The sequence below is a fragment of the Lepisma saccharinum genome, chromosome 16 (genome assembly GCF_977018435.1).
Source record: "Lepisma saccharinum chromosome 16, izLepSacc3.1, whole genome shotgun sequence".
NCBI classification, from domain to species: domain Eukaryota; kingdom Metazoa; phylum Arthropoda; class Insecta; order Zygentoma; family Lepismatidae; genus Lepisma; species Lepisma saccharinum.
In genome coordinates this window covers 46,540,271-46,561,346 of record NC_139244.1, presented here as the reverse complement: position 1 = coordinate 46,561,346, position 21,076 = coordinate 46,540,271, and the positions used below count along the sequence as shown (strand labels likewise).

The 21,076-nt window shown below is 39.2% G+C and overlaps 1 protein-coding gene across 1 annotated transcript in view; it reads left to right on the top strand.

The window, feature by feature from the left end:
* Positions 1-10,982: 10,982 nt before the first annotated feature.
* Positions 10,983-21,076, top strand: part of LOC146000055 (uncharacterized) — a 29,775-nt gene continuing 19,681 nt past the window's right edge. Inside the window, exon 1 of the mRNA XM_083137378.1 lies at positions 10,983-11,419. Within this exon, the coding sequence (XP_082993504.1) occupies positions 11,027-11,419 (393 nt within the window). The 5' untranslated portion in view covers positions 10,983-11,026. The remainder of the gene's footprint in view (positions 11,420-21,076) is intronic.

Below are 21,076 nucleotides of genomic sequence, written 5' to 3'. Positions count from 1 at the left end.
GTTATACTAATTAGTTTGCACTAGCCATTACTAATCGTAAATTACGTAATTAAAAGGGTGTTAATTGAATACAAATCTTGTATTACTTCAAATACAGCGTGAGTTTTGGGGGAAATTGTTGAAAATAAGTTGAACTGGTTATTCTTACTTTTTCATGTGAAGATGAAGTTACAAGGGAGAGGAGTAAATCTGCATTGAGTATAAAAAAAATATTGTGAACACCCGCATGAGAACCGCACGCGACGCCACTGATGCTTAGTGCATTATTGTTTGTTGTATAACCGCAATTAATACTAACTAGAATGTCTCACCCCTCGTTCTTTTATTTCTTACTACCACTTGATTATATTTTCAGTGTTGTTTTCACCGCAGAATAGAAATAGTCTCCTTCTGTACTTCGTCAAAACCACCAAGACAAGTCTGTTTTGAAATGCTTTATTCACAACCGTTCGTAAATAAGAATTCGTTAACGTTAATACGAACACAAGGGAGAAAATGACGTATGCTCTGAAGTCACTTCCTTCAAGCGTGGAATTCAAGGTGTTGTTCGAAGCTCGTACGTGTACAGCCTGCTTAAGGCTGTGCTGTCCCTTTGGCCTTCGCCAGCAAAGTCATTTTCGAAAATTCTTCTAATTTAGAAAAAAAACTGTTATGATATTCCAAATCCTGAAAAATTACATCTCTTTGGAATTCCTTCTACGCCATTGACATAAATCTTCGTGTGGTTTGATTTCGCTGTTATTTAAAGGTCTTTTCTACTCTTACGGCGGCCGATCCTAATGTTGGCAAGGGAAGTGGAGATCGGAGAAGCGACCAATCCAGCACGATAAAAAAATCAGCAGCCAGTAGAACGGGGTTCACGTAGTACTTCTTCCCGCCGCGTCGTGTCTCTCGGCGCCACCGCTGTTGTCTGGTTGGTTAGCGGCGTAATCCCCGCTCCCCACTTCCCTTGCCAGAACTAGGACCGGCAACCGTAAGAGTGGAAAGATCTAACGGTTCAACGGTTAGGAGGTTCCTGTTTTTGGGCACCAAATCTAACGGTTCGATTCCAGAGTTCGTGTGACCGGATCGGTTTTCACCCTCGGCACTTAGCCATCTCGTACATAAAGTGTAAGTTCAATAATTCATAATAATAATAATAATGACGAATAATAATAATAATAATGACGTCGATAATAATAATAATTTACATGGATGATAATTCACCCTCCACTTCTATTCGCCACATGTCAAACATGGCAAACTTGTTTACAGTTTTTGTGAACACGTGTGCACACAGGTGCAGTTGTTTACAACAATTGTGAACACCTGCACCAGTGATGTGCGTCTACGCGTAAACAACGATAGTCTACATTCTACACGTAGACTATTTTATACACGTGGATTACGTAATCTATGTAAACAACATGGCGAAAGGTGATAACTTAGCGAAGGGCACCGTGGAATTAAAATAAAATTATACTGCGTATCAGTTGCTGATGTGTGAGAAGAAATTTTCATACTCATTCTTCCAAATTCGAACAATTTCTCACCTAGGAAGAAACCTAATATAGGAAATATTCTAGTGTTTTATGGGGAAAAGACCACTTTTGCCTCACTACTGCCATCTGTAGTTGTTTTTTGCATACTATTTATCTTCTTCCATAGTTGATAATAGAAGAGAAGAGAAATTTGTTGTAAATAGGATTCTTTTTATTTCGTTAGGTACCAATATAGTTGAAAATGTCACTTTCCTTTCATGAAACCCTTGAAAATTAATTTTAATGCACTTTAGATTGTCTACGTAGTCTATGTAAACTACAACCCAATGTAATCTACGCGTGATTACTTGTAGACAACGCATGTAGACGTAAACTTATAGTCTACGGCACATCACTGACCTGCACACAGGAGAACAAAGAAATTTGTAATATTCTGAAATGACTTCTACTCCTTCTCTAGTCGAGTCCTCTATCGGCAGACGACTGAACTTGCAGGACTCGAAATAGTGATTCTCGGAGGACATTTTGGGGCTTTTCAAAATGCATATCAATGTTTCCAATGGTGTATTGTCAAAATGGGCTTCTCAATTTGAATAAAAGGAAAATCAGTTTACTCAGGAAGGATGCAAGAAAGGCTTGCAAGGTTAAATTTTAACAGTAACTTAGAATCGGGCACTATACGTCGATCCAAAAACTGATATATTTGACAGCTAATATCTTTTAAAATATAGAAGTGATAAAGAAAAATTATAATATTCACTGTTAAGATTCATCCTTTCTAATCAATTTACCACGAAGATGATTCAAAATAGCTATCTCAAATAGTTTTCGAGAAAAAGTGTACTGAATGAAGGTCTATTTTCTGCTGCCCATGATATGGCCTCTTAAACCTTAAGGTTTATGGTTGCAACAAACCTGAAAACACAAGCCTTCCATCTGTCCCTATTCTGGGAGAGATCAATCCAATCTTTTTCATCCTTACCGATTTCCTTTAGGTCCATCTCAACGTTATCTTCGTCTTGGCCTTCCTGCAGGTCTCTTACCATCAGGTTTCCCAACAAGAATCCTGTAAATTCTTCTTTCCTCTCCCATTCGGACCACATTTGAAGATCTGCATATGTATCTCATTTTTATTGTTTTTTATTGTGTACATAGTTTCGACCAGGGGAGGTGGGAGGAGGGGTAGATTACCTTCTTGAACAAACCAAGCAGAAACCAGTATTATTATTATATAGTTAACCGAACCGTAACAATGGAATCTTCTTTGTTTTGTTTTCCTCGACTGGCGACAACTAGGATTTCCTTTTATCATCTTAAGCCAGCACCTTGACCTTCGACGTAACAACGCATGAGATAAGATTCAATTCACGCCGGAACTTCGTCAGAGACGAGAAACGGGAAATGAAACGCAAAACCGAAACTTCCGGTGTATTATTTGCCGAACGAAAACGACCTTTGTGGCATAAAACGAAAAGAAATTGCAATTTTTTTCTATCCCGTAAGAACAATAGCGCAATGTCTGCTCTTCTGAAATGACGCTGCAAGACCTGAGGGAAGACGGAGACAACAAGAAACTAAAAATTCAAGGACGTTCTAATTAGAATGTAGATACTAGTGATTGGATCATTGTATTCTTGTTATTTTTCGTCGCTTTTCTTCCACTTGTGGCTAATTGCGACGATGAGATTCAGTTATGATTAGATGGTATTACTCAGGGTCGTTCACACTGCGGTCCGCGGTCAACATCAGGCCTCTTATGTAGCCTACCTTAGTTCTCACAAAACCTATTATTGTATTTTGAGGAATTATCTTCAGTGTAGGCAAAATACAATAGGCACACGTGAAAATACGGAAGTTGTGCTTTGGCCATGCATAGAAAAAATGTGGATACTCTCCAAATAACATCTAGACTATGCCCAGGCCTTGATTCGAGCCCTGGAACTTCGATGGCGAAATCGAAAGTCGCTATGCAACCTAGCACGAAGATTGATTGGATTTGGTTTACGAGGGGCGATCAGGTTGCTCCGACCCTAACATAGAAGGAATAACATTATGATTGATTTTTTTGTTTTGTTATTGTTTAGTGATCCTTTATATGCTTTCATTCTGAATTGCAAGTCTGAGTAGCGTACAGTTTTCGTTTTACAGGGGTTTAACTGAGTGAATGTGTCAATGTGCTAGAATAGAGAAAACTGAGGTGAGAGCGGTGATCAAATATTTTGTGAAGAAGAAGTGGACGGTACGAAAAATTCATGAGGACTTGGTGGATACATTAGGGGACAGTGCTCCTTCATACAGTATGGTCAAGAGATGGTGTCGTGAGTTTAATTGTGGGAGAGAGTCGTGTGAGGATGAACATGCAGGTGGAGCACCAAAAACTGTCATGACGACCGAAAACATTAACAAAGTCCACGATATCGTGCTGAAGGATCGTCGAGTCACTATCCGTCATGTTGCTGATATGTGTGGCCTGTCATATGGCACTGTGCAAACATAATTACTTAGGAATTGCAAATGAAAAAAAATTGCTGCAAGATGGATCCCTCGAAACCTCACTCCAGATCAGAAGCGCACCCGAGTGCTCATTAGTCAAGAAATTCTTGACAAGTTTCGTGCTGATATAGACGATTTCCTTACCCGATTTGTAACTATGGATGAAACATGGGTCCATCACTTCGACCCAGCAACAAAATCATAAAGCATGGAGTGGAACCACCCACATTCTCCACCAACGAAGAAGTTCAAGGTGCATACGTCAGCCAAGAAGGTGATGGCCTCAATTTTCTGGGACTGCAAGGGTGTCCTTCTTGTAGACTATCTACAAAGAGGCCAAACCATCACTGGCACATACTACAGTGACCTAATAAAGAAATTACGTGATTCCATCAAGAAAAAGATTCGTAGGATGTTGACCCGTGGTGTGTTCCTTCACCAGGACAATGCACCTGTCCACACCTCACGCATTGCGAGGGCCGCTATCGCAGATGCATCGTTCGAATTGCTGCCCCACCCAGCCTATTCCCCAGATTTGGCCTCTAGTGATTTCCATTTTGTTCAAACATTTGAAGAATGACATTCGTGGGGGAAAATTTTCTGATGATTCTGAGGTGATAAGGGCTGTGGACTCATGGTTGGAGGACCAGTCGGAATATATATATATTTTTTTTTTGCAAGATATCCATGCGTTGGAGCACCGATGGGAGAAGTGCATTGGAGTTGCAGGGGAGTATGTTGAAAAATAAAAATAAAAATTGAAACCCTATTGCCGCTCTTTCTATGTTAGGGTCAGAGCAACCTATACGGCGCACGCTTTTAGAAGGAACATGAGTTCGGCCAATACCCAGCCAGTGCTACTGCGCTGTTGCCAAACTAACTGCTAGCGCAAGGGAAGGACAGAAAATTCGCGATGTGTCCATTATTTTTGATAATGCATGCACAGTATATATGAGTACAGTGAAATAATATAGTGAATATTTCTACACAAGATTATAATATCATATCACTGTAGCATATACGAGAAACCCATACCTGAAAGAAGCTTGAAAGTATTTATTTATTCATCACCGCTCTCGTCGTCTTCCTCGGTCTCCGCATAGACGTCCGCAGGATTTTTTCCAAGGATCGGCAAGGAAGGTGTTTTTTTTCAGGAGGGGACAAACAAGGCACATTTTCCTCCATAATAGTGTTGTTCCCTCAAAAACATTGCTTAAATTTGAATATCATATTCATGCAATAATTAACACATATTATTGTGGCTGTAATGAAATTATATGTGAAAAATATATAATTTTTGGTTGACTTTCATTTTCCAGGGGGGCCACGGCCCCCCTTCCCGGACGCCCATGGGTCTCCATGTCGCTGATTTCAATCATTTCCGAATCACTCTCCTGGAGGTTAATGATTAGCTTTTGCACCCTTGGTGCCTGTACTATATACTGGTGCTAAGTTTTGAGAGTGGCATTATTTAAAATAAAATGAACACACGGAACACACACTATCGCAAGAAAGGGCTGTATTTAATATTTTCACAAACTGTTCTTTGTGGCGCACGAGTGAGCGATGAGCGAATAATTTTACACCGGCCTTGCTACGAAAACGCTGAACTCAAACTGACCCAGGTTTTCAATGTTCGAGAACGGCCAGAACAATGAAGGATCATTGTTTATATCGAGGAGAATTTAACACCCACAGTTTTCCCTAGACACAACAACTCAGCTGCGTCAACGCGGTGGCAATGAAAAAAACAGGCTGAAGGAAATGAAAGGTGTTTCCCTTGTTTCTTCAATGAACGATAACTCCGGCTGTAGGCGACGGAAATTCATGGGATTTGGACAGTCAGGTTCAAAATGTCTTTCCCCATCTTATGATGAACCTTAAAGTGACGTGTTTTATGAAAACTTCTTGCGCGCAAGAAAAATACAGAACACGGCTTTTAACTTCCGCGCCGCAGTCTCCTAACTGTACAACGTTGCACTTCTGCCATTGGTTGATCGCCACACACACCCTCTGTGTGGCCCCACCCGATATCGCTTCTAAAAGCGTACGTCGTATAATCGCCCCTCGTGTTTTACCTCGCTTTTATGACACTGTTTCCTAATCGCGAAGATGAGGATGAGTGATGACATGATGAAGTTGATGAAGGGACACTCACAAAGAGCACCAATGCCCAGGCTGGTATTCGAACCCGGGACCCCAACCGAACCGGAAGAATTTTGCCATTAATAAAAAAGTTAGTTTTATGTCTACTTATGCTCAGATAGTCTAATTGGGACTGCTCCTACAGTTCAACATCGAATTCGAATCAATGTGCAATGTTTCTCCCGGGACTCCCTGATTACAAACGTACAACGTTACCATTGCACTATCGGGAAGGCCTTGTTTAAAAATTAAAACCATATATCGGGTTCAGGTAAATGTCCTGGATGGAATTTAAACAACTATGTCGTTTTGTGAGGGCCATTGTCACTGGAGGGCGAATATGGGCACTTTCCTACAGTTAACTCTGAACCCACCCTCCTGTACACAGAAACAGCCTACATGACAGATGTTTAATTAGCTTAAATATAATCTTAACAAGTTGTTTATTATCAGTGTTTGCAATGTTACGTTCTGAAAGTAACCGAGTCACAGTTAGTTACTTGTACATATACTTTAGGATATAACTTGTAGAGTAGTACAACAAGTTTCAAACGTAAATTACAAGCAGATTTTTTTTTCACTCTGAGACCCTAAAAGAAAATTAAATTATTTTTCATTAAAGAACTCATATATTTTACCATACCTTATCATCTCACTCTACGGCCCCTGTGAGCTATGGCCTCATCCACAACATACCTCCAATCTCCTTTATTCCGAGCTCTTCTATTTCAGTCTTATACGAGTTCCCATGTTCTTCAAATCGTTGATAACTTCATCCCTCCTTGATCCCCCCTCCCCTTTCGATAAGCTCTCTTCTCCCATTCTCTCATCATGCGCGAACCATCTAAATCTGCCATTTTGTAAATCTTCAAGTATTTGATTTACAGGTCCTTTTCAGCACTCCTCTTTTTTTAAAAATAAAGTAAGGTAATTTTCATGTTCGTTGGAACACACACTCCAACGTTTCATAGTAGTGCATTGTGCTGTGCGAAGCCATATGCTTGCTTGATTGCTTGATTTCGTCAACTTTACTTTGCTTTTCTGATATTTTGGGCTAATCACGAAGAAGAGGAGGGCCTCCCCGATGGCGCACTGGTAGTGTCGTCGCCTTGTAATCAAGTGGTCCCGGGTTCGGTACCCGCTGGAGGCACATAGTGGTTCGGATCTCACTTTAAACTGTAGGTCCAGTCCCGATTAGCCTTACTGTGGATAAAGTGGACTTAAAACACCAATGCAATCAATCAATCAAAAACGAAGATGAGGTTGATTTCTGAAAGTATGAGGTGGAGGAAGGGACAATGAAAAACATGTAATGGACGACACAACACGTGCCCCACAGAGTATTTTACTGGCCATGAGTCTAGACGCCAGAACCTCGCTAGTCTGCAAAATGCAGTCCAGGGTGTACTGCGTGGGAGGGAGGTTAACATTTGGATGTCTTCGGAAAGGGTTCTCCCCTTACAACCCAAGCGGTCACAAACAGACAGTGTTTGGATGAAAGTAGTCACTAATAGAGTCGAATTATTTTCGGAACATCTCCAGCGGACTGCGCGAGTCTGTCTAGCGAGCCTAGTGGGCGTGTAGAACCTGAGCAAGGGGCTTAGCGATAGGTTCTGGGTGAAATTACGTCAGTGGCTCGCTTCGTTAATTGGCTTCTTCGAGAGTTGTGACTCGTTCCGAAGCTTCAAATGCATACCTGCCAAAGATGTTACGGAAATATTCTCCCTCTACCTGGGAGGATTATTTAGCGGTGTCCTAAATCTCGCCCTGTCTAGTAGTCTGACTAGTAGACAAACCTGCTTTAATAGTGCAAATCAAGTTGAAATTGAAATTAGTGGAGAAAACAGAATACTTGGAGCACCGGCCTCCGTGGGGGAGTGGTTAGCACAGCGCGCTACAATGTCAGGCGTCCCGAGTTCGAATCCCAGGCCGAGGCATGGGTGTTCTTTGTGAGTATCCCTTCATCAATGTCCTCTCATCACTCATCCACATCTTCGCGATTAGCCAAAAGTGGCAAAAAACTAAGTAAAATAAACCAAATCGATGAAGACAGAACGAGTGTCCAAAACGTCTATGTGCTTGCATAAAAAACCAAGAAGCTACAGTGGTTAAAAGTCTAAAAAAATGATCATGAATAAACCACCACTGATCAGTTACTTAGAAGAGTTGAAATTGTGACTACGGTTCATCTTAATTATACTTGTAAATATCATTGACATCAAAATCAGAATCTTCAACATTTTCAAACTTGTCGGTGCAAAATTTCTACTTTGGTTTCCATACGTCGATCATAAGTTTCCATCTCCCTACTTAAAGGTAGAAGGCGTGACATATATATGTAATTCATTTTCCCAAAATCATATGCAGCGGAGTTAAGATTCTTTGTCTTTACAGCGCAGTCTCAGCATGGAAATATCAGGAAATTTTGAAAATACAAGGCTCATTCAATATATAACCGGAAATATATTGTAACATTCATTTATTACCAGCACCAACAGAACTACAGTACAATGTTTCAAGAGTCTCCACCTAGTTCAAGGCACCTACGCCAGCGCTTGATAAGGGCACTGATTCCACAGAAAAACATTCTTTTGGATGCGTGCGTAAGCACTCATGCATCGCTGACTGGACTTCGTCGTCATTCTGGAACCTCGATCCACTTACTGCATTTTTCAGTGGGCCAAAGGTGTGGAAATCAAAAGGTGAGAGATCGGGCGAATATGGAGGGTGGGGTAAGCACTCAAACTTTAGGTCCTCGATGGTAGACAATGTGGCATTGGCAGTATGTGGTCTTGCATTCTCATGGAGCAAAAGCACACCAGTGGACACCAGACCACGTCGTCTCTTCAGAGTGGCTGGTTTCAGTTTTTCGCTTAAAAGGTTGGAGTAGGTCGTACTGTTTACATTATGACCTCTGGGCAAGTAATGTTCAAGAATTGGCCCCTTGTGGTCCCAAAACAAAGTTAACATGACCTTTCCGGCACTCCGTTGAGCACGTACCTTCTTCAGTCTGGGAGACGAAGGATGACGCCATTCCATTGCTGTCCTCTTACGTTCTGGTTCATAGAAATGAACCCAACTTTCATTTCCAGTGACAATACGATGCAGAAATGCCTCACGGTCATCTTCATAACGACGCAGAGCTCCCTGCACACATCAACACGTTTCTCCTTCATTTCAGATATCAAACTTTTCGTAACCCACCTCGCACACACTTTCCTACATCCAAACCTGGAAAATTCAGGGCGTTTTTTTTAACTTTCCAGTAATTGGAATTACAACAAATCCCATTAAAAAAGCTTCTTGATGAGAGACATTCTATGTGAACTGTTTTTAGAGTTTATCTCTATTAATTTAATTTGAACAATGATGGCTGAAGGATCTTTCTGTTAAATAGGAAGTGCAGTTCAAGAGTTAGAACTTAGTTGCTAACGTTAAAAAAAACACATTATATCTGGAAATTATTTTTAAATTGCTTGAAACATGTGGAAAAATCAGGGAATTCGCCAAAATTAAAGGGAACCGTGGATATCTTTATATATATTAAGTGAAAGAGTATTAATTTCAATAAAAATATATTTTATTTAGTATTTTCATTCTTTAAAAAAATCATGTTCTCCTATCCCTCTCCCCTTCGCAGTCACCGGTCTGAGCTTATCACTGTTATTTCTTGTTTCTATACAGCGTAAGGAATGAAATACTAACTGTTGTGTGTACCTAGGTATAGACCAATAAAAAAATTAAATTGTGCTAATAATCCACTAAAAAAATCGTAGGTAGAAAAACCCGCACACAAAAAAATTATTGACTGGAAACCAAATTTACTGGGTTCGTGTCGCTAGGAAACTACATATATGTCCCGGTCAAGGTCACTGGGGTTCAGAGGGGGCGCTGCTCCCCTGAGATATCAGAAAGAACTTCATTTGATTTGAATGATGAAATAGTAGCGTGAAACATGGATGAAGGGTGCTTTAAAAATAGAACAGATTAATGGTTTTTGTTTGATTGTCCACCCCCCTCCCCATCGTGGAAAAGTACAAAAAACACAAATACCTGTTCATCAACAAGATTATAGATTTTTAATGTCAAGGAAGGAAATCGAATGCAGTTTCTATTTTAATAATGGACTCAAGTCTGAACTTGATAACAACGCTAAGGTATTTTCAAATGAATTTCAATTTTATGATTTTTTTTAAAAAAAATATTAAAAATAATGAAAATACGAGTTTTTATGACTGAATGGGGAGATATGAAATGTTAGTCTGCCCCCACCCTGTGTTCAAAATTGAAATTCCTAGCCGGTGGGGGAGGGTGTGCTTTGCCCAGTTTGGGGAAATGTTGGGGATGCTTGTGTGGGTCAACATGGAGAAAATGCAGTGCGTAAGGGATGCCCTTGCACATTATCCTAGTGAGGTAATTCTTTATGAAATATTAGCTGGGGAATAGCATATTTTACCGCAGCCCCGAAGAAAAAACCTGCGAGCGCCCTTGGTCACGATTTGCTTTTTTCGTCCATTTCATCACCCACAAAAAAGATGGGACATAAAGCCGATACAACCAAGGCAACTTTCCGTGAAAACTCTTAAAATAAATTTTTAAAATGATGCTCTAAGAAAGAGATACAACACTGGGCGTAACGCGAGCAGTAACCATCTCAGACTGAAAAATTTCAAGGTCAGCAGCATGAAATAAGCGTAACAGAATGGCTAAAGAAATCGACTTCTACATCTTTTTTTCTTCTTCCTCCTCTTGCAAGCTTCGGAGCCTGTTGTTCTTGTGGATGTTTTGGTTGAAGGGACATAGTTCAAAAGGCTGTTTTGTAAGCCGTACTTTATAAAAGGCAAACCTCCTTCGATTCAATGCAGTAGGTTCACACGGCAACAACCTGGAACGACACATTCCTCAAAATGGCGTTGGGACGTTTGGTACTTTTCACCGTCGCTCTGATCCTACCACACATATCCGAGGAATACTATTACTACGATCAGCCTCAAGATTATTACTATTACTATCGCTCCTTCTCTCCGAGACATTACTACTGGGACAAGTACGGACCTTTTTACTACGACGTGGAGGGATACAAGCACTATGTGAATCCTTATGTGGATTGGCGTTATACGGACCCTGTTCGATTCCATAACAGGTATTACGACAAGCCTTTAAGTCGTGCGAGCGACGTCCACTCAACTTCCAATGAACTCTTACCGTCAAGGGTCCGGCTGGGAGAAGGGCAATATCGTCTTGTGGGTCGGGATGCGGAGTTGAATTGTGAGTTCCCTGGTGGTGGAGATATTATATCGGTAAGTACTGTTTGTGTGTGCAATTTCATCAACTTTGCACATGTTTAATAGTTTTCACTCTCGTTTAGCTCTCCTGATTAGAACTCCACCGAACAGGCCCCGGATTCATACGTGAGGATATACAATCGTTACCATCTCCGCGATGGCGCAGTGGTAGCGTCGCCGTCTTGTAATCAAAGGGTCTCGGGTGGAGGCACAAGTTGTTCGGATCCCACTTTAAACTGTAGGTCCAGTCCCCATTAGCCTTACTGTGCATAAATCAAACCATCTCCCATGTTAATGCATCTTTTAGCAGTGATGCAGGAAAGTTTGTGAATACTTGCGAGGCACAAAATTCAACCCCCCCCACACACACAAAAGTATCACCGTACATCACCAGCCTCCTTTTGCAGTCTCTAAAGAACATGAAAACAGTTTCCATCTTGAGGCCTAGGAACAAGAAGGGCGCCTACAGAGGAAAGAGGGCCTATTATGTTACCGATATACAATGTGTAAATAACAAACATTATATTCTTTCCCTTTAAAGAAAATACGGTGCACTGAAGACTCGTCTATTGAAAGAAATGCTAATTTAACAAAGCAATCTAACCTTACATTGAACCGCTCCCTCACAAGACTTATCGAGTTTCACACCAAAAATTATTTTTTAAGTCTTGAATTCTTACATTTGCTGCAAAATCGTGTCGTCTAAAATTAGTCTACAAGTAGGTATTTTCCATTTTCCTCAGTGTCCTTGAAAATAGTTTCTGAAATACTTTAGTAACTTATGAATCCTACGGCAGTTTCAGTGTATAGTGCATAATAATTACGATGTACACTCAGCGGCAATACAAATATGACAATTAGATCCTGAAATAGTCGGTTCCCTGCAGGGCGTTATGCGTGTTGCCTAACTACGGCGATAAGTGGATTCTAATAGCAAATTTTCAATGGCAGCTTCTACCACCGCCGTAGAGTTATGCAACATACGTAACGCTATGCAGGGAAGCCAGTATTTCAGGATCTAGGTGTGCCATTTTTATTGACGGTGACTGTACATTTGCCGGATTCAGGCTCCCTTCTCCTCCACTCCCCAACAGGTTTCCGGCCATACGCGTCCCGAATTTTCACTTGTAGCAACCCTAGACTCAACTCATTAGTTTGCTGTAAAGGTAAGTTATTGCATGCTATAGTAATATTATTCTATTGATTCCCATAAGCTCATTCTTAAAACGATTGTTAATTATACGATATTACACTTAATTTAATTTAATTGCATTTCGGAGGCAAGTTTCAAATACACTAGACTCGCGATTAACCGAGTTCCGATTAACCGAGGCTCCGGGTTAACCGAGGGAGTGGTTGGAAAACATCGCGCTTCATAACGCAACCACCTGTTTGTTTATGGAGTCAAGTCAAGTCCGTCCGCGCAGCACGTGTTCGTTACATTGTCTGTGTATCCGATTGTTACGGTGGTGTTTAAGCAGTGGCGTCGCTAGGCCATCTGCTTTGGGGGGGCTGCAACCAGATACATGACTTACTACTATTGTAAATATTTTTAATGTTTGAAAATAGCAAAGTGATTAATAAGACAATAATATATAACAAGCATAAGGAATTAAAACTAATATAGACTTACTGCATTAATTTTTATGAAAACAGATGGATATTCTTGTCCTGTTTTTCTAATGTTAGTGAACTGTCTTTATGTATCAGCTGTACTCTGCGGTTCGAATTTCTTGCAAAATTATCAATAACACAATCCCTGGAACAAATCCTGAGGACGTCTATGACGTCCATAAAACCCGAAATTTCTTTCATAGATGTACAATTTATTGTACTTAGTTTTAGCCCTAAATTTATACGCACACGTCTACTATGAAACCTCATTCTATGAAAAAATTCTGTACCAATCTTTCAAGCCCCCTCCCCATCCCTTTGTTTCCCGAAAAAAAATCTATTTGCGGAAACTGAGTATGTGTCATGACTTCGGTGAACCCCCAGGAAAATAATGCACGAGTCGCGCCTGCATGAGAAGCACATTTCTCGTGATCTTTAAATTTTCTATAGCCTTTTTCCAGTTACGAACACCGATACTTGTAAATGCAGGATCTGCCTTACCTGTCTGGCCTACGAAATGTAAATGTAAAACAAAAGGCTGCATCGTGATTAACACTGTACTCAATCCACCGGAAACTTTTGTACCATACTTCATTAAAACACCTATTCTGGTTACCGAAAACACTACCTGGAAATCTGGAAAGAAACGGTTGTTTAGGCCCTTCGCTTTTACTGCCTAAATCTGAAGTGATGAAACTCTCGACTTCTTTTGTAGATGAACTTGGAGTGGGAGGACATGTTTCCGATTCAGCTGGTGCAGTTGAAGCAGGTACCTTATCTTCATCGAGACAATCTGTGGGTGTGAAGGATTCGCTTAAAGCTTCCGATTTCAGGCGCTTACTTGGAATAATAAATTTGTCCATTGTTGTACGAACAACAGTAAATGTCACAAAAAGCTTTGATAACATACACACAATATCACAAACTCCGTAACACAAAACGCACCACTACCGTTTCCTCGCGTAGCAAACGTTGTGAAAATAGAACAAATGACGGCGATCGTTTGCAGTTGCCAGCTAAAGACATGGTGTGTCAGATGTAAGATCGTGGTTTAAAAAAACTATGTCACAACGAAAAGATTCTTTCCCAGAATATGTATCTAGAAGTATGTTCCTGCATTAACAATTGTTCAAATATGTTTTCTCGAAATACTGTATGTAATAATAGCTAAAAATTGGGGGGGCTGAAGCCCCCCAAAAAGGGCCTAGCGACGCCACTGTGTTTAAGTTTGTGCAGGCCTATCCTAAGCGAAAAGGATTAATCTTCTCATTCATGTTGTACTAGTAATATATAATTACTATACAGTTTTAAGTGTTGTTTCGTCGTTTACGACCTATTAGCACATTCTCTCCGTATTATCCGAGTTTTTCCGTATCCGAAGTCGGTCCCAATTAGCTCGGATAATCGCGAGTCTACTGTATTAGTTTGAAGCCAATGCCATCCCCTCTTGAACTTTGATATCCCGCCAGAGGAAAGTGTCTGAATTCGACACTGGTTGAGAGAGTTCCAAATGAATTTGTGCTAGCAGTACAAAAAGCATATTCAAATGTGTTAAAACAGTAAGAAGGATACATCCAAATTCGCCTGAGATATAAATCCATAACATCACCATCAGAAATAATGCTAAGAAATTCAGTGCTCTAGTAGCTAATAGTTAAGTTGAAGGTGAAGGCAAAAATTGATGGCCTGTGATGAGATTATAATCTGTTCTGCATTCAAAACCGAGAAAAGAATGTCCAAACATTTTTTCCTGCTCCAGAAATTCAGCCAATTCTGTTAGGAATCTCTCTCTCTCTCTCTCTCTCTCTTAATACATCTTTTAGCAGTGATGCAGGAAAGTTTGTGAACACTTGCGAGGCACAAAATTCAACCCCTCTTCCCCTGGCATCAGCTGATGTCACACACGCTCTCTCTCTTTCCTTCTATACTCTAAGGTCTCCCTCCCTCTTTTCTCCCTGTCTCTTTCTGTCTCTCACTTTTCTATTTATCTCTCTCTTTCCGCCTCTCCCTTTTCTCTCTGTCTTTTTCTGTCCCTCCCTTTACTCTCTCCTCTCTCTCTCTCTCTCTCTCTTCTCTCTCTCTCTCTCTCTCTCTCTCTCTCTCTCTCTCTCTCTCTCTCTCTCTCTCTCTCTCTCTCTCTCTCTGTGTGTACCTTATCTCCATCTCCCCCAACTCCGTGAATTTTCTTCTCTGTAGTGCAATGTTTCCCATCTTACCATAAATCATCCTCTCTCTATTTATTTTTCACTACATTTATTTTTCACTACATTTATATTTCTCTTCAGTGACTAATTGTAACAGCCATTTTAGGATTTTAGTTCATATTATGGTGCTATAAACGAAAATTTCATTTTTTTTAAAAAAAAAAAAAAGTAGTAAGCTAGTTCCGCTATCGTTTGAAAAAGTCGTCTCTACTGTGCAACTACTAAGTCTACAAAAGTTGATTGTAGGAATTTGAAAGCCGTCATTCACTTTGCTAAATTTCAAGGTAGCTACTGCAAACACTTGGAAATAAAAGTAGAATTTCTAAATCTCAAAATTTTACTTCCTTACTGATTCAGGTATAGTCTCTCTGAACGTGGCTCTCAATTTCATCTTTTCTTCTCTCTTTTATTTCTTCTCCCCTCTTCTCTTTTCTCCTCTCTTTTAGTCTCTTTCCTCCTCTTTTCTATTCTCTTTTCCGCTCTTCTATCTCTTCTATTCTCTTTACTTCTCTCTTCTATTCCCTTTTCGACTATCTTCTATTCTCTTTTCTCCTCCCTTCTATTCTATTTTCTCCTCTCTTCTATTCTATTTCCTTTTCTCTTCTATTCTCCTTTCTTCTCTTCTAGTCTATTTTCTTCTTTCTTCTATTTTCTTTTCGACTATCTTGTATTCTATTTTCGCTTCCTTCCTATTCTATTTTCTAGTCTTTTCTATTTTCTTCTCGACTATATTCTATTCTCTTTTCTCCTCTCTTCAACTCTCCATTCTTCTCTTCTAATCTATTTTCTATCTTCTCTCTTTTTCCTGTCCTCTCAGGTTGTGGCTGATGGCAGCCTCCCAACTCTCTCTCTCTCTCTCCCTCTCTATTTGCGTGTGGAAAATAAACGGAGAAAACAATAATTAGCAATTCAGGAAATGAAAACTCACAATGAACAATGACACGAACAATACAATATCTGTTTATTACTTTTAGTGCCGTGTAAACTAGACAGAAACTCTATTTGATAAATTTTAGACCTGCCAACCTCAGTGGCGTGCTACGACGGCGGAGGTTCCGGGTTTGAATCCCGGCCTGAGTAAGCGTGTTCCTTGCGAGTGTCCCTTCATCATATCCTCGTCGTCGCGATTAGCCAAAAGTTGCAGAAAAGTGACGCTAGATAAAAATCAAATCAAAATTGGAACTGCTTGAAATGAAAGTGTCATTTCACCTGTTTCTTTTGTACGTGCTCCTTCTTCTTTTTTCCTTTTTTACTTTGGTGTCATAGTTTGCTCGCGCATGTTCAATTTCTGGAAAGAAATTCTCAAGAGTTTTTGATTAATACCTTTTTTAAAATAAAGAGAACTGTTTTTCTGCAATACGAATGAGGGACAAACACATCACTTGAATGCAGATTTTAAAATGCCGAGGAAATTCTTTTTACAACAGGAAATCATTCTAGATATCTAGTACTGACTGGATCGCATTATACGATTGTTGTTATTATATTGGATTATATTTTTGTTATAATATTTCACTAATTATTAATATTAAATGTACTACATCACAGGTTGCTTACTATGGAAAAAAATCTACCTTATGTTAGAATTGCAGCCTTATTTCAATTTTTAGCACTAGGTGGCAGCCTGTTAAATTTACTTCAATTGCTCAATACTCTCACATTTTTAAGAAAAGTAATCATACGTTTCAATCATCAACGCTACATATTTAATGGCCTTATTACAAACATTACTTTTAATGGAATATTGTGAAAATACTACTTTGCAGTATATATATTCTTACTTCTCATGATGAGTTTCTTTATGAACATGTTTAAGAAAGACGAGGTAATTAACAAAATCAGTTATCGATCATGATCCTCAGAAATAATCTTTGAAGAGGTGAGATAGGGCAGCCACATTCAACTTACCACAAAAGAAACTAGAAGTACTGATGTTAACTTGCTCTGCTACTGCAGTAGGGGAAAAGTCCCGATACATCTACGTAACAGAGTTGGAGATGAAAAAAATGCATTATCTCTTATTAAATGCGAAATAAGTGGTCTCATCCTATGAGGAGAAGAGGCAGTCTTCACTGCTAATAGATCAATTTATTGATTCATTTGATTTATTTTACTTCGCTCTTCTGCCACTTTTCGCTAATTGCGAAGATGAGGACAAATTAAAACATGATGAAACTGAAGGGATGCTCAGCACGGGATTTGAATCCGGGACCCCTGGCGTCGTAGCACACTATGCTAACCACTCCGCCACGGAGGTCGGCGCTGATAGTTCTAGAATGGTGAGAGGAGTAAAGAGGAACACAACCAAATTGATATTAAATGATCAAAAGAATGAATTGAACTAATTTTCTCTAATTGCAATGCAGCAGCACTTTCTTCCTTTGCGGTAAGGTGTTAAGATAAAAAAAAATACAGAGCTTCCACCAGGATCAAACCCGGGATTCCTTGAATACAAGGCGACAACCTTAACCAGTGGGCTGTCGGGGGAGGCTCAAATAATTGTCTCGAATTATATTTTGTCGAATTTATATATTTTCCCAATACACCACAACATACCTTTCCCTTTGTATACTAACGTATGCGGGTCAACTTCTAGATGTGAGAACTCACAGAAATGTTTAAATCCTTTATCCTTTCCCCTCGGCTTCTAACTCTGTAGTTTCCGATCAGATAGACTGACATTTCTCCTTCTAAAATGTGTTGTCTGCTTGGTCTGCTGCGTATTCCCTCCTCCCCTCTTTCCTTGCTAGCTTGTAGGCCGCCCGGCGTAAGACCAGACGATACCTATACTACAATGTAGGATAAGGGTGGCGTAGACAGATATCCTAAACAGATTCTTTACAATATCCCTCAAACCTTCTGTGACAATTTGTTCTATTAAATATATGCCTATGCGCAATAAATTTTAACTTTCTGGCTTCGAATATTGCCATTTATGTCTTCAAATATATTTAATTATTTCGAAAAAAAGTACTCCGTACACGGCTGTCCGTTTTAATCCATATCAGTAAAACGCACAGAGTGAAAATTGGTTTCCATAGTCAGATATCCTATGCCTTGTTATTAAATGAAAAGTTGACATTTTCTGCAATTGGGCGAGACAAATATAACATTTACAAGGCTTTCCTGGGACAAATATTAATTAAAAGCATTGGAATAATCTATAGAGAAAAGGAGGTATGAAAACGTAATGGAATAAGTTTTGATTTGTAAGCTCTTCCAATCTGGTGCACGATATATTAGTTCTACTTGAGAATTCACGACTATACTCCATTTACCTTTTCATGGAGAAGTCATTTGCAGAGAGATCTTGATTTCCGCAATTTGAACCGTTGGGATAAGAATATGCTCAGTGGACAAATAATAAAATCTGGAAAAAACTGTTCGTATTGCTTCATATTAATCTACATAGTGTTTCCATGGCAACAATAAGTAACACACAAATCATCACCTATTGTCGAAAATTTAAGTTCAATTTTAAGATAAAGTTGCTTTTGATTTGCAATAACTTTTTTCTGAAGAATGAACGATATTGCAAAATTAGAATTGACCTCCGACATTATTTTTATTACTAATTAATTGCATTATAATTAACCACAGAACATTTATTTATAAAATGAAATACCTTGATCCCTGTACAGTGTCCTGGATTTGGTGTCACGGTCTTTTGATACATGGAGAAATAATTGAATATTATGTATATACGTATATATATATATAAAAATGTGTGTGCATACACACACACACACACGCACACGCACACACACCCACACACACGCTTCACCGTGCCACGTGCCATGAAGGCACATAGGGTGATGTGGCCCTACAAGTTCTCGATCTCGGACATTTTTGGAGGTGATGTAATCAGCACCACTTTCCGACAGCCTTTATCTTCCAGGTATCCATTTATTTGAGGCTGGGTGTAACAGATAAGATATGCATAACTGCGTGTCTGAAATACAAGGCGACTGTTTATTATTTTTAAAAAAAATCTAAAATGAGCAATAGTTTTCATTGTTGTCAATTTTCAAAGTAAAATTTACACAACTTTGAACTACAAATAAAAAAAGCAGTATTCACAAAATATATAAAATTTTATAGCTATTTTAAAGCTAGATTTTAACATGTTTTAAAAACATGTAAAATTCCATAATATATAAGGCTTCAGGCCTCATTCCATCGTTTTGCATTCATTTTAAACACTTTTCACTTCCTCACAATGTTTCCCGGGAGCACAAAAAAATGACGTAAGGCAACTAGAACTACAATGTACAATCACCGGCAATAGAAATTGGACACCTAGATCCAGAAATACTATTTTTCCTACAAGGCGTTATGAGTTTTGCATAACTCCAAGGCAATAATTGAATTTAATAGCAAATTTTCAATGGCAACTTCTACCACCGCCGGAGAGTTAGGCAACACACATAACACGTTGCAGGAAAGCTAGTACTCCAAGGATCTAGGCACAGACAAATGTGTCTGTGATCTAGGTGTCTTATTTCTATTGTCGGTGGCTCTACACGTATTACAATAGGTTTACGTTGTACAGAGAAAAACCTTTGTTTGGACTAATCGCATAGTTTATGGTAATTAAATGTTTGTTGAAATAGAGCCGACTCCCGTGGCGGAGTTCCAGGGGTCCCGGGTTCGAATCCCGGCATGGGCATGGATGTTTCTGAGTGTCCATTCATCAATATCATCATGTCATCACTCATCACCATCTTCGAAAATTAGCCAAAACTGGCACAAAAATCGAAGTAAAATAAGGCAAATCAATCAATTTATTGAAATAGACGATAAACAAATAACTGTTCATCAGATCCTAATTCGAAAGTAACGAGTTACTTGTAATGCAGTTCCAAGTAATGACTATTTATTTTCGAGTATCGAGAGATGATACTGTAACTCAGGCAACGAAAAACGAAATTAACAATTCCTTTATCAATAACTTGTCTCTAAATTTCAAGTTCAATGAACAAAATTATAGATCTAAAATGTTAATCTCAATACATTTTCGAGTATAATTGTTTAGTTTCAATGTTATTGCATTTTTTTCACATTTAAAAAATGATTATGTACGAGTATTAACCTAACCAAACATAATTTCATGAAAACTAATGTCCATTTTAGATGGTTTTTTTTATAAACAGTCGGTTTGTAGTTCAGACACACACAGTTACACATATCTTATCTATCTAGACTAACGTAACTGTGAAAGAAACTTAGTTACTTTCTAAGCAACTATAACTGAACTACTTTTCTGTAACTCCACATTAAAAATCAAAAAGCAACTTCTGAAGATCTCCAGTACGTTAGTCTAATCTGCTCTAAAGAAAATATGCTATATCGAGAAAATGTACAGCAAAATTATTAATTTTAGTTTTAAATATTATTGTCAATTTCAATCAATTTCATTAGTTCATCAGCTCACCATTCACCTCCGTCGCGATTAACTCAAGAGATGGAAAAACGACGTAAAATCACTGAAATAAAAAAAAAGGACTTCCATTAGGCAAGTCTAAACATGTCAAGAAACTCTTACATAAAATAACAAATTAACAAACGTAGATTCCTTGTGACCTACATGCTTTTGAAACTCTGGAAAACACAATAACCGCGTGAATGTTTTTGCAGATAATGTAAAAACTCTGTAACATTATGTCGAGGAATTTCCTGCTCCAGTTGGCCACAGTTGAGTTCATGACCCGGGTTTTCCCGCCACACGACCTGGCTACCATGTTTTTTTGCGTTTTCCTTGCAGGACACGCCGGGAAAAGGTGCTGCAAGGGAAGGTCAGGCTGCTAACCATTCCACATGACTAATGCACTAATCAACTGATAAGTGTAAAAGG